Here is a 15,100-nt window from a genome sequence, read left to right as displayed (position 1 = left end):
TGAAAAAAAAAAAAAAGAGTCCAGCAACTCAAAAACATATGTGTTTGTGAGAATTATCTCTGACAAGAGTGAAATTCCAGGAAAAACTTCCACTAATGAAGCTGTGATCATGTGTCAGGTACTACAGGTTAGATATTTTACCATTAAATAATTTAATTTGTATTACTCCTTGCTTAAAAGGGAGGAAAATGAGCTTCAGAGAAGGGAATTATCTTGCCCATGGACACATACCTAGAAGTGACACCAATAGGATTTGTTTGATCTAGCTATTTTGATTTTAAGGCTTATGATTCATCTGCTATATAATGGTATCTCACCCAACTCTCTCTGTGTACACTTATCTGCAAATGTGCTGATGCAGGTGATACCTCCAAAATCAACCAGGATGAAGGGGAAAGTACAATTATGAGAATAATAACTTTACAGGGGAAAAAATTACTTTTTAAAGGAATAGTAAAACAAAACCCTAAAACAAACAACATTATTTCTCTTGTAACTTCCCAGTGGCACTCACTCAATAAATAAATGTTGAGCAATTTCTACTGTATTAACAAGGCTGATTTCTAATACTATCTTACCAAGTTAGATTAAATAGTAAAGCAAACAGCTGCCTTTTAAGTAAAGAACAGGCAGCACCTAACACCACTTACTAAATCAATATTAAATGCTTTGCCACTCACAAGTGATGGTGCCAGGAGGTAATGATTTCCGGCTTTTGTAATTGCTGTGCATCTGCATAATCACAGTGCTATCAGGTATAATGATATGCCAGGAACAGTCTTGCACATCACTCGACTGCCTGATAATTTATAATATATTCAGAGACCAAGGAAGCATCCTGTTTGTACAGCTACAACATCCTTTTACATAACATTCAATGAAAGAAAAAAGATACTTAATAAAACGCCAGAATATTTTTAAATGCCAATGTGCATATCATAAGAAATATTTATTTGAACATATTACTGTGCTTTAAAAATGATGACGTCCATGCAATATTTATCACAGATAACACTATCTCCCATGTAGCAATTTAATAAATACTTAAAAAGGAAATGTTAAAATTTCTAAGTGATTAATAAAAATTAAAGGTGCTAAAAATAGCATTTCTTGACCATTCAGAAGGATTTGACCCCACTCAATACTCACTCCCTTTCTTTAAACTCTTTCTTCCCATGGCTTGCCTAAAATAAGATTTCTGTTTTCCCTCTTACCTACCTCTCCTGCTGCTCTTTCTGACCTTTTGTTAGCAGCTCTTCCTCTACTATTTTAAATGTGGAAGACGTCAAGCACTGCCTCAAGCTTTCTCCTTTCCTCATTCTCTGTTCTTTCCCCAAGCACATCCACAACATCACTTATTTCTCATCTATGCGCTTATGACTCCCAAGTTAGTATTTCCAGCTCCATTTGAACCCCAGATCTGTAAGATCCGACTATGGACTTGGCCTTTTCTCTTGGCTGTTTCAGTATGTATAACTTCCTGATTCCCTTGTCTTCCTTTCTTTTTTTCTTTTTTTTTTTTTTTTTTTTTGAGACAGAGTCTCGCTCTGTTGCCTAGGCTGGAGTGCAATGGCGTGATCTCTGCTCACTGCAACCTCCACCTCCTGGGTTCACGCTATTCTCTTGCCTCAACCTCCTGAGTAGCTGGGATTACAGAGGTGCCTGCCAACATGCTCAGCTAATTTTTGTATTTTTAGTACAGACAGGGTTTCTCCATGTTGTCCAGGCTGGTCTCAAACTCCTGACTTTAAGTGATCTACCTGTCACAGCGCAGCCTCCCAAAGTGTTGGGATTACAGGTGTGAGCCACAGCGCCTGGCCTCTCTTGCCTTTTCCTCACATTCCCCTCAAAATACCTTACCTCACTGGGTGCTTCCTATCTCATGGAGTGATGCCACCATCTGGCAAGTGAACAAGTAAGAACCTAGGGATGCTTCGCGACACCTCCCCTTTTACTCACCCTCATATCTAGTTTATCCTTATTAACCAATATATTAAGTACTATCTATTTCACCTTGTAAATATCTCTAAAACCCATTCTGGCCTGCCTTTCTGTACTTCAAATCCCTTCTCCAAGCAATAGTCACTTGTCATGCCGTCTGTTACCATAAAAGCTCCCTAACTGGTCTACATATGCCCACCCTAACTTTCCTAAAATCTTTCAACACAGTAGCCAAAGTGATCTTATCAAAATGCAAAGCTGGTCATATTATGTCCCTGTTCACCAGAATCCTTAACTAACCTTCTATTATCCTAGCCTTCTATTTATTATTCTTAGGAAGAAGTCAAAAGCCCTTGCTAAGGGCCTCCACAATCTTGCTGTACAGCCTGGCTCCTATGCCTTGCCCCAGTCTCGTCTCACGCCATGTTCCACCCAAATCCCTGGAACTCACCAACACTGTCCATCTGTTCCTAATCAAAGGGCCTTTGAACTTAACTGTATTGTCTACCTAGAAAATGCTTCCCTTCTACTTGTGTAGTTAATTCCAACCCAATATTTAAGTCCTGCTTAAGTGTTACTTCCTGGGAAAAGCCTTTGCTAACTATGCCAAACCCTCTAATTGAGCTCTATTACACAGTACTTTTCAGTTTTAATTTCACGTTTGCTTATGTCATTACTCAATTATCATCTGTCTCCTGCTGTAAGCTGTAAGTTTCAAGACAGCTAGGATGCCTGCTTTTGCTCATCATTGTAACCCTAGTGGCTAATACCTAGTCTAGTACACAAAAAATTTTCAGTAAAAACATTTGAATGAATACATCAATGAATGGTAAAGGTGTATCAAAAATGTATAAGGAAAGAACTTACCAAGACACTAGTCCACTGTAGATGAAAGGAAAACTAAAATTGTACTTTACAACTTCTTCAAGAGTCTTCAAAAATAGACTCTAAAGAAAGACATGGAAATAAACGTACATACGAACTGTGTGCTTACCCACTGTCCGTGAAGAGGAACTCCAAATGGGTCATAAAAACTTCCCAGCGGGAGACACTGTAACGTTGTGCCAGAGAAAGAGCAATGCTGTAGACGCTTTCCTCTAGGGTTCTGCAGAAATGTCCATCAGGCCCAGGAAGGGAGAGAGGAGAAACACATGACTTCAATCAGCAACGAAAATGCTCATTGGGACTGCTCTCCAGTGAGAGAGGTGCAAGCAGTGTGGTCCTTAATAAGACAGTTCACAGTGATCCAGGAAAAGTACTTCCAAGGAATTCTAATGCTCTTTTTCACTGTGGTGCATTACAATTTACTAAGGACTTGTCTAGACCAGTAGTTCTCAACTGTGGATGATTTTGTTCCCCAGGGGACATTTGACAATGTCTGAAAACATTTTGAGCATAAAAAGTGGGGCAAGGGGCAGACGAACTACTGGCTTCTCATGGGTAGAAGCCAGGGGTGCTGCTGAGCATCCTGCATAGATAGTCCCACACAGGCATCCTAGGCAGCCCTGCGTGGGCATCTCCCAGTAGGCATCCCGAGCACCCACGTGGGCATCCCCCTGTAGGCACCCCGAGCACCATGTGTAGGCAGTCCCGTGGAGGCATCCCGAACACCCGCAGACATCCCACACAGGCATCCCAGGAATTCCCTGGTAGGCATCCTCGCATAAACATCCTGAGCACCCTGTGTAGGCATCCCCGCATAAACATCCTAAGCACCCCATGTATGCATCCCCGCATAAACATCCTGAGCACCCCGTGTAGGCATCCCCGCATAAACATCCTGAGCACCCCGTGTAGGCATCCCCGCATAAACATCCTGAGCACCCCGTGTAGGCATCCCCGCATAAATATCCTGAGCACCCCATGTAGGCATCCCTGCATGGGCATTCTGTGCAACCCAAGGAGGTAGCCCGAGCACCGCGCATAGGCAGCCCCACATGGGCAACCCGAACACCCAGCGTGGGCATCCCGAGCATCCTGCATAGGCAGCCCCCACAGCCAAGAACTGTCCAGTCAGAACGTCACAGTGCTGTGGTTGAAAAGATATGAACTAGACTCCAGAGCCTACAATCAAAAGATAGTGCATCCCTGGTCTAGGGGTGGAGATCTGAGAAAGCACAATTAGTCACTTAACAAACTTCTACATTGTCTACCCTGTGCCAGGTATTGTGCTAGCTCCTTAGGAACTAAAAACAAACAAGCATTTTTCTTGAGGAATTCACAGCCTAGTGGAAGACAGGAGATATGAACCAGCAATTAAATATAGCGGTGGTAGAGCTAAAAGAGAAGACCATGAAGCTCCACGAGAATGGAAAGTGACCATTGTGAACTGCAAGTAGGAGGATAAACACACACCCAGCAGAGGGTGGGAGGGAGAAGAGCCTTCTGAGAGAATGAGGGCTTCTCAGAGATGAGAGAGAAAGCGGAGGTCAAAGTGAGGAACGTACTGGGTCCTCAGGCCTGCTAGGGGACCTGCGTCTCATTCTCCAGGCAATGAAGAGTCCATGAAAAGTTTAAACCAGGGAATGACATCGCCAGATTTGAGAATTTCTAGGCATATAAAGAGTTCCAAGAAAGCACTCCAGAGCACCCACATTAAGGCCATTTTAGAAAGACTACTGCAGGACTCCTATTTTCCAGAAGAGAAACATAGGATGGAATTTTTAGTTGGAAGAATGATGTGGGTGAAAGCACAGAGACAGAAAAGAAATCTCTTACTACTAAGTCACTCTGCTAAGACTGTATTTCCCCAAGCTAAGGAAACCATGGCATTTATATGCTTGCATAGCCAGGGGCTGGCAAATGTTTTCTGGGAAAGGTAATATAGTAAATATTTCAGGCTTTACTGCCAGTCTCTCTGACATAGTCTTCTTTTTATGGCTTTTGTTTTTGTTTTTGTGTTACTATAAAACCTTAAAAAAAATGCTAAAACCATTCTTTGTTCATGGGCTATAAAAGAGACCAAGGCTGGATTAACTTTGTCAACTGATGGATTAGGTCATTGTCAATTAGAAATTCCTTTTTTTTTTTTTTTTTTTTTTTTTTTTTTTTTGCGATAGGGTCTTTCTCTGCCTTCCAGGCTGGAGAGCAGTACTACAATCAAAGCTCATTGTAGCCTTGACCTCCCAGGCTCAAGCCATCCACCCACCCACCCACCTCAGCCTCCAGAGTAGCTGGGACTTCAGGAACACACTGCCACACCTAGTTTTTTGTTTGTTTTTGTTTTTGTTTTTTTGGTAGAGACAAGGTCTTGCTATGTTGCCAAGGCTGGTTGTGAACTCCTGACCTCAAGCATTCCTCTCGCCTTGGCCTCCCAAAGTGCTGGGATTACAGGTGTGAGCCACCATACCCGGCCTAGAAATTGTTTCTTGAAGTATTTATTTGAGTACCTACCTCCACATCATGGAATGAGAATTCTTTGAGAACAGGGGACCATTACTAATTCATCCTTTCTATTATGGGGGTATGGCACATTGCCTGGCACAAGACATTTTCAATAAGGACTGATATCTTTATCTCTTGATAAAGGTGAGAAGGACCCAAACTATGTTATACCCTCTTCACAGTTGCCCTGCCCAACCCCTGAGAATGTATTCCCTGAGACATACAGATAGTAAAGGCAGGTACAATGCACTTACAGAAAACTAATGCCATGAAAATGGACATGCAGCTGGGCGCGGTGGCTCATGCCTGTATCCCAGCACTTTGAGAGGCCAAGGCAGGCGGATCATGAGGTCAGGAGATTGAGACCATCCTAGCTAATACGGTGAAACCCTGTCTCTACTAAAAATACAAAAAATTAGCTGGGCATGTTGGCACGCACCTGTAGTCCCAGCTACTTGAGAGGTTGAGGCAGGATAATCGCTTCAACCTGGGAGGCGGAGGTTGTGGTGAGCTGAGATCGTGCCACAGCCCTCCAGCCTGGCACCAGGGCAAGACTCCATCAAAAAGAAAAGAAAAGGAAAGAAAAATGAAGAGAGGAGAGGAGAGGAGAGGAGGGGAGGGGAGGGGAGGGGAGGGGAGAGGAGAAGAGAGGAGGGGAGAGCGGAGAGGGCAGAGGGGAGAGGGGAGAGAGAGGAGAGAGGAGAGAGAAGAAAAGAGAAAAGGGACATGCAGTGAGAAAGACAAGGAAGAATGGTCACTCTGTGTACAAGTGAAGGTGATGCTGCAAACGGAAGGACACGAATTCTTCAAGAATTCTTGTGTGCAAGACATTGACAACCCAGCTCCACAGTAGAAGAGGAAAGCAGCAAGCTGGTGGAAACTCTAAGGCATCTTAAAGAAGTCATTCAAACACTGCTGTATATTTTTCTAAGTAACAGATTGTACAGAAGATTCTATTATATATTTATCAAAAGCATATATTTGTCCTCTAGAACATACTTCAAATAGCATATGCTAGCTGTATGCTTAACAAAGAAAATAAAGGCCAAAAACTCTAGCAAAATGTAACTGATGATATAAGGCATGCCCTGCCTTATAAGTTTTTATTCTGCATGATAATCATCTTCTAAGAAACCGTGAACATGGCACCAAGCATTACCAAATGTCCATATCAAAAGCATACTGGACTTAAGAAACCCAAGCTCAACTTCTGGCTGTGTGACTTTGAGCAACTCTTTAAAGCTCTCTAGTTCTGATTCCTTTTCTTAAAAGTCAGAAGGTTGGACTCTTAGGTTACTTTCAAATTGGACACTAAATGACGTTATGAAATTATGAACCTCCAGAAGGACAGAGGAGAAGAGAAAAACAATTCCATATTTCTCTTCTTAATTGAGACCAGCTATAGGTTGTTCCTGCTATTTTTCTTTTGATCTCTCTATGCCATGCCTTATTCTAAAGAGAATTTTGAGTGTAGAAGAAGAATTTGGGGTATAAGAAAGAAGTCCAGGCTAATATAAAATTATTACAGAGAACCAAGATGAGTCTGCCACCTTCTCAAGGATTTAAATGATAATGATAAAAAATAACATACTCCACTATCACAATCAAGATTATCTTTGCTGTTTTAAAGCAATTTTTCAGGAGAGAAAAATAACCGTTAAATGTAGGCACAATTTTACCTTAGTTTCAAAGGCTGGAAGCCTACAGACTGAATCACATCCACTGCTTTTTTGAGAATGCAATGGGTTGTAGGGGAGGCCTATGGTGCTGTGGTGAAGATGTGAGGCTTTGGATGGATCCAGGTTAAAATCATAGCTGTGATTCTCACCATCTATGGAAACTTAGGCAGTTACTTAATATCCCTAAGCACCATTTTTCTTAACTAAACAACATTTTATCTCACAGGGTTATCCTTGAGGATTAAAAGACATTTATACAAAGTTTATAGAGCACTTTGCACAGTGCCTTGCCCATGATAAGCACTCAATAAATTATGGTCTTAAAAACAAAATATCTCTAATTAATAACTGTTGTGAGTGAACACATTTTCCCAACTTCTGACATGTAAATACTTCTCATTTGATCTGAACAACTAAAACAAAAAGCAAACACCAGCACTAAAACCAAAGGAAATTACACATTGAGAAACCAAGGTCTCCTCCTGGGCCTTGAACTGAGCAACCATCTTACAACAGGCCTCCTCTTCTCTTGATAGGAGGAAGGGACTAAAGGAAAAACAGCTAGCTTCTCTTTCTCTAGAAGACCAGGACACATAAAGTTACCCTGAACAACAAGTCAATTGTATCTAGTTTACCATACTGAAGAAGAAATTAAAGTGCCATGTGCTTTGAAAAGTGAGATTTCTAGCCAGACACAAAGGACAATCTTGTTTTTAAATTTCCATCCTGAGCTTCCCATTTTTCTCCCCTGATCACATGTTATTACCTCTGACATGGTCATAATCTTAGAACCGGGCTATCAAAACTACAGGAAACTTCAAAAAAAATAGTAACTTTAAAAAACAAGCTTAAAAAATCATTATTTGGTATTTTAGAGACAGGGTCTTGCTCTGTTGCCCAAGCTGGGGTGGAGTGCAGTGGCATGATCTTGGCTCACCGTAGCCTCCACCTTCCGGGTTCAAGTGATTCTCGTGCCTCAGCCTCCCAAGTTGCTGGGATTACAGGCATATGCTACTATGCCTGGCTAATTTTTGTATTTTTAGTAGAGATGGGGTTTTGTCATGTTGGCCAGGCTGGTCTCAAATTCCTGGCCTTAAGGGATCTTGAGATCTTGGGCCACCTCGGCCTCCCAAAGTGCTGGGATTACAGGCATGAGCCACCACACCCAGCCACAAATCATTATTTTAACTAATGATTTAAACATCGTGGGAAACTTTTTTAGCTGGGAATGCTGTCTGCATCTACTGTTCGGTTTGGAGAAGGCACACATCCCACATAAGACTAGAAGAAGTTGGGGAAAGCCCTATTCATAGCAACCATGAATGTAAAACTTCAAAGGACTGAAATTAATAGTCCTGGTAACTGAACTTACTCTTTTGCAGTTTAAATCCATCCTCTTATGAGACAAAGGGTATCACTTACTCTGCCAGACCAAGGATAGTTTCCCTTTTATACTGGTCATCTGCAGTAAACCGCTGCACGTCCACACCCTTCCGAAGGCCCTGAAGGATCTGTGCCTGAGTGAAATCCAGGAGACGTTCATTGTAGCAGTGTAACTGCTTGGTCAGTGAAATAAGGTCTTCAGGCCAGGCTTCGTGCTCATGTCGAGTCACATGCCTGGTGACCATCTTGATTAGTTCTTTGGGATCAGCCTATGAAAGACATGGAAAAGAAGACATTTTACAAACATCATACAAACACGAGCAAGTGAGTAACAAAAGGAAGAAGACCACGTCTGCAAGGAACTGTTTGGCCCTGTACACTATTGCCATTTCATAAAGCTCACAACGGCCCTGAAAAGTCAGTCGCAGAAGTGGCACTTTACCCACGTAGCAGACCACAAAGACAGGACACAGAACTAGGCCCAAAAACAGCTTTTTCAACTCTTGCTCTGTTATTCTTCAACCTTAAAACCTCCAAACACTTAAAAAACAATATATTCTTGCTCTTTCAACTACTATAAACCTCCATCAGATTTGTCTCCCAACCATCTGATCACTCACAGTAACTCACTCTAGAAGTAATTTTCATCGCCATTGCCTCTGGATAAATTTTCTGTGGACTACAATAAGTGTTCTCAATAACAAAGTTGCAGTTCAATAACCTCACTATAAATGGCTAGACCCCTGAGGAGAAAAGTATTTTCTCCAGGGATAAGTTCGGGAAAAAACCTCTACCCTGTTCCTGAAATCATAAATAGTGCAAGTTGCATAAAAAAAGGCATCCAACCAATTTTTACTCTTCTAATTTGGGGCTCAATGGGATATTATTCTATGATTCTTAGCAGCTTCTCTAATAACAGGAAACTCATTCAAATAGAACACAACCTAGAATCCAACAGCTGACAGGAAAGGAGAGTAAGTGATTAACTAGCCACATTTATCTATATTAAAGTTGGTCTGGGTGTTAATGAAGTTACAGAGCTGAGCCATGATTTTGGAGTTACTTAACAGGGAGTTTAATACTTGAACAGCATTAATTCAATCAATCCCAATTCCTGGGAAGACATGGTACATATTTAATATAAGCAAATTAGAGGAAAAAAACAAGAATCTACCTTTGGTTCTCAGAAACACACAGCTAATTATAGTAAGCTGTCAGCATTTCTAATGTGTAAGCCATTATTCTGATCTGCACAGGAGATTTGTCAATGTCGAGTCTAGATTACCAAACCCAGCCTGACATTCTCTCTTGATCCTATTAAGGAACAATCTGGGAGTGCTGATAAAAAACAATTAAAGATATCTTCTTAGATCCTGGCATGTGGATTTGAGTAAAAGTCAATCTTGCTATATTTAATTTTTTCCCTACCTCTATGCATACACTGAGTCACACTCTCAAACCCACAAATATGTGTCTCAAGTTAAAAGACCTGGGTTTGAATACAAACTATTCCACAGTAAGCTACAAGGCCATCTTTCATTCATTCAATAAATATTTCTTGTGCACCTGTTATGTAACAAGTCACTCACTAAGAGGACACGGCCCTTCCCTACAGGAATACAGTCTATTAGGACAGACAGTCATGCAAACAACTGTAAAATGGTGTGACACAAGTAAGCCTAGGGTGCTCTGGGAATACACAGGAGTGGGCAGGTGTTATTGAACTCTTCTTCAAAGAGTTCATGTCTAGGTTAAATACTCAGGTACCATACCAGTAATAACGAGGGCAGCAAAAAACAGGGAGACAAATTCCAGTAAAAGGTAGAAAATGTGCTAACACCTACATGGCTAAGGCTTGAAGGAAAAATGAAGTGTATAAGCCAAATCTAACTGCAATTAGAGAGTGATTTGGGAACCAGCTGCATATAAACAGTATTCCTGGCAACAGATTTCGGCAAAGGGGATGCCGTGCCCCAGCTCTTAGTGCATCTATGGCTGACATTTAACTAAATCCCCTTTCCATCTGTTGGCCAAACCCCTCAGGGCACCACCCTGAACCTCCAGCATGTGCACAGCCACCTCTGCAGTTCCCTGACCCAGGGATGCTGCTCATGGGCCAGCTGGCCCATCTTCACCTGCTTGGCACTCTTGGTGTGCACTGCCGTGGCCTGCTGCTCTTATGCCTCATCTGATTTGCACTTTTCTTCCCAGTTGTAAAGACAGCAAGACCAAATATCCAATGATCATGGTTTTAGGGTGGCAGGAGAGCTCTTTTTAGTTGTTCCTTGAAGGAGTTCCTAGTGCCCCAGACTTACACCCCACAACCAAATCTATGTTCACCAAAACAACGAAGAAGCCTTTTCTTCATGTATATTCTCACCTGGTGCTTTCAGACTAAAGTTTTCAGCCTGACCTTGCTGAATATACCTTGAAGGAAAGGCTATAACCATCTAACCTATCTCTGCGTATAACTCCATGCGCCTCTCTTTACCAGGCTATTGTTTCTATCCCCTACTCATAGAACCAACTACCTTAGTTCTCCCAATGGTTTCTCATAGTTTTCTTCCACATTCATTTTTGACTTTTTGTTATCTCCAAGATTTAATACATGTACTGGCAGAGTGGCCTACACTTCTCATTAGCCTCAATGGTAGAACCCCTGCTGATTTCTATTCTCTTTGTATTCTAATATAGTCTATGAAACAAATCCCAAGGCTAGGTGAAGAGAAAAGCTCCAAAATATAAGTGTATAGCAAGAACGAGCATGGTTACTGCTACAAACAGTTCCACAGGCTCTTATGTAACCTGCAGAAAGTTTTGAGTCTCCACATACAACCTTCATATGTGACAAAAGGACAGTATTGTCTCCTTTTGCCAATGAATAAAATGACACGGCACAGTGAAATAAGCACAGACACACAGAGCTTACTAGCTGAATGACCTTGTGCAAATTACTTAACTATGAACTTCATTGTCTCATCTACAAAATAGCAGTGATAATATATAGTGTTCATGGTTGTGAGAAGCCTAAGAGGCAATATATAAATACCATATACAAACCAAGACCTGGTAGGAAGGAGGTGCTCCAAAAATAAAAGGAATTATGGAATTGGCTAAAAGCCATATACAAATCATAGTTTAAGTGTGCCTCTACTGTATAATTCATTTTGCATTTCCTTCTCTTAAATTAAAACTTCTGGAGGGCAGAGACCATGTGTGTATCATAATTTGCAGAACACAGCACAGTCTCTTGCACAAATCAGGTACATGGTCAAAGGGGGAGCAGATTGGACTGGCTTTGAAGTCTTGTAGTACTGGTTGATATTGCAGCTTCCCCACTCAGTAGAGATGCAGTCTGAAACAAGATACCTCCTACCTATTTCCTCACTTACAAAAGAATGTCAATAGCACATCCTCCTTACAGTTTGTTATGAGGTACCAAAAAAAAAAAAAGGTATTTTAAAGCTCTCCTTACTCCATTATTCTATGAAAACAAATTGGACACAGAGCTTATTCTAAAAGAATTAAAAACTACTGATTGACAAGGATGTACACATAAACAATTCACAGAAGGTATCCAAATATAAGCAGCCTTACACAATCATAAGCCAAGAGTTTTGGGAACTCCATGGAGGGAGCAGTTGATTCCCTTTCTTAATTCCACTGGGTCTCAGTTTCTTCAGATATAAAGCAAAGGAGCATCACCAGGTGATCACCTTTCTAAGACTGAAATCCTACAGATGTATAAGCATTCTATCATTAAGAGGCTGGGCACGGTGGCTCACACCTGTAAACCCAACACTGGGAGGCAGAGGCAGGTGGACCCCTTGAGGTCAGGAGTTGAAGACCAACCTGGCCAACATGGAGAAACCCTGTTTCTACTAAAAGTACCAAAAAAATTAGCCGGGTATAGTGGCACTCACCTGTAGTCCCAGCATAGGAGAATCACTTTAACCTAGGAGGTGGAGGTTGCAGTGAGCTGAGATTGTGCCACTGCACTCCAGCCTGGGTGACAGCACGAGACTCTGTCTCAAAAAAACACTTTGCAAATCCCTCCAGGTGTAGAAAGAAGGATGTTCTATGAGGCTGGAGGCTCAATTGAGGCCAGAAGTTTAAGATCAGCCTGGGCAACATAGTGAGACCCTGTCTCCACAAAAAAATTAAGAAAATGAAACTTAGCCTGCATGCCTGTAGTCTTACCTACTAGGGAGGCTAAAGCACAAGGACCACTTGAGCTCAGGAGTTCAAGCTGCAGTGAGCTATGATCACACCACTGTACTCCAGCCTGTGGGACAGAATGAGATCCTGATCTCAAAAATAAATAAATAAATGAATGAATAAATAAATAAATAAATTAGAATTTCAGGCCGCAAATTATAGCCAACAGATTTCTACACAGTTTATACAACTTTAATCTCTTCTCACTTACTAAATACAAATTATCTAGTCCTCTGTGAATCATTTTTATTTCACATTCTTTGTACAAGAAACTTATTCACTTTTCCCAACAGATATTTAAGAATAAAAACCTAGTATTTCAGTATTCGGGATGGAACATGCCTACTGCTAAAACATGTACTGAGTCTCATTTTGCATTAACAATCCTGTAGGACAGGCATCTCTTACTGTCATCTCTGTTTTACAGATGAATAACGAATGAACTTAGATCTAAGGCCTTTAAGCTGGTAAGTGACAAAGCAGTGCTATGACTCCCATGCATAATGCTTCCTAAGAACCATCCTTTTATATTCAGTATGTAGGGAGGGGTATCTCTTAAAAATACAAGGCTCTTGATTGGCCCAATGTAGACACAGCTCCCACTACATGTAAGACTTGCTGTTATAACTTGGCTTTGTGTCCCCACCCAAATCTCATCTCGAATTGTAATCCCCATGTGCTGAAAAAGGCCCTGGTGGGAGGTGACTGAATCATGGGGGCAGACATCCCCCCTTGCTGTTCTCGTGATGGAGTTCTCATGATATCTGGTTGTTTAAAAGTGTGTGGCACTTCCCACTTTGCTCTCTTTCTCCTGCTCCACCATGGTAAGATGTGCTGGCTTCCCCATCACCTTCTGCCATGATTGTAAGTTTTCTGAGGCCTCCCAGCCATGCTTCCTGTTAAGCCTGTGGAGCTATGAGTCAATTAAACCTCTTTTCTTCATAAATTACCCAGTCTCAGTTAGTTCTTTATAGCAGTGTGCGAATGAACTAATACACTTGCCATTAGAGTCCTTTTACAAATGACAGATTTTCAATGATAGATTTAATGCTGTCATTCTGTATTGTTCCAAGTAGACATTTTTCCATATATTCCTCCTGTCATGCCATATATATGTGCTTGTGTGTGTGTGTGTGTGTGTGTGTGTGTGTGTAAATATAAACACCCATTAGGTTTTCAACTGGATATTCTATTTGAGCCGCTTGCTTTTTCTTCTCTAATGATAACAGGGTGTTTTAGAATCACAAGCAATAATACCATTTTCCGTTAAACTCCCTGAAATAAATACACTTCCTTTTAAAATTCTGTCTTAATAAGGTGGTGAGGCTGGGCACGGATGCTTGTGCCTGTAATACCAGCACTTTGGGAGGCCAAGGTGGGAGGACTGCTTGAGCCCAGGGGTTTGGGACCAGCCTGAGTGACATAGTGAGACCCCATCTCTACAAGAAATAAGTAAGAAGGTGGTGGTTAGGGAAATTCTATTAATTTTTTGATAGGTTGTAAGTATATACAAGTTTACAGCTACAAATATTTGTGTATAAAAAAATTTTCAGTACTTCAATTTATTGTATAAAACATGATACTGAGAAGAACTTACAAAAATGAGAGGAGACAATTTCTCACAAAATCTTCTAAGAAAAAATTACTTATGGGGGAAAAACACAGGAGTTGGCATCAATGACCTGGATTACTAGTTTTTCCCTCCTGAGCTGTAAATTTTCCATTTCTAAAACTGAAGCAATTTCTTCTGAATCCCCATAAAGACTAAACGAAACTGGATGAATGAGCATTTGTAAGTTCTGGCTCCCTGTGCAAATTATTTTCTGATCATTACTGGTACTTTCTATCTCTTCCTCAAGAAACTTTACTGGTTATGATTACTTCTGATATTCAAATTAAATTTGAGGAAAAATTCTTCCCCTGAGCTTATCACTACTTTTCCCAAAATATTCCAAAGCATCTCCTACTCATTCCAACACTGCATTTCATACATTCATTTATTCACTCCACAAGTACACAACATTTAAAGTTTCAAAAGCATTTTCACATGATTTTCATTTGACCCTCCTATCAAGCTGGGGATGTGCGCGGGAAACACTGTTTCTTGTTTTAGAGACACTCCCATTTGTAGTTGAAGCATCCAGAGCTGTAGTCTTGCAGCTGGAAAGTGACTCAAGCCACCTGGCTTCCCACCCGCTTGCCCTATACTGCTGAACAAGTCTCCATGAGTTGTTCTACATCCAGCTTCACACCCAAAATCACTAGGAGGTTTTTGGTGTTCAGAGTACACTCAGACTTCTCTCCCTCTTTCCAGCATCTGACTTCAGTGACATGATGCATGGGTATGAAAGCTTTTAGCCTCTAAGAAGCTTAAGAAGAGCTTTCTGGGCAGCTTCAAAATCTTCCATATTCAGTATTCAAAGTGATATGGCAAAATATTACAGGCTGCAAAAACTAACAGCATAAAAAGCCATTCATAATTTAAAAAGGAAATT

General features: G+C 41.2%; 1 protein-coding gene across 1 annotated transcript in view; it reads right to left on the bottom strand.

Annotated features, from left to right (window-relative positions):
- NBAS (NBAS subunit of NRZ tethering complex) overlaps positions 1 to 15,100 on the bottom strand; it is a 393,558-nt gene that overhangs the window by 117,251 nt on the left and 261,207 nt on the right. Inside the window, exons 41-42 of the mRNA XM_054476756.2 lie at positions 8,427 to 8,656; positions 2,936 to 3,046 (exon numbers count right to left, since the gene is read on the bottom strand). Coding sequence (XP_054332731.1) covers positions 2,936 to 3,046; positions 8,427 to 8,656 — 341 coding nt within the window. The remainder of the gene's footprint in view (positions 1 to 2,935; positions 3,047 to 8,426; positions 8,657 to 15,100) is intronic.

The sequence above is a fragment of the Pongo pygmaeus genome, chromosome 12, assembly GCF_028885625.2.
Source record: "Pongo pygmaeus isolate AG05252 chromosome 12, NHGRI_mPonPyg2-v2.0_pri, whole genome shotgun sequence".
NCBI classification, from domain to species: Eukaryota; Metazoa; Chordata; class Mammalia; order Primates; family Hominidae; genus Pongo; species Pongo pygmaeus.
This window is presented reverse-complemented; position numbering and strand designations above follow the sequence as displayed.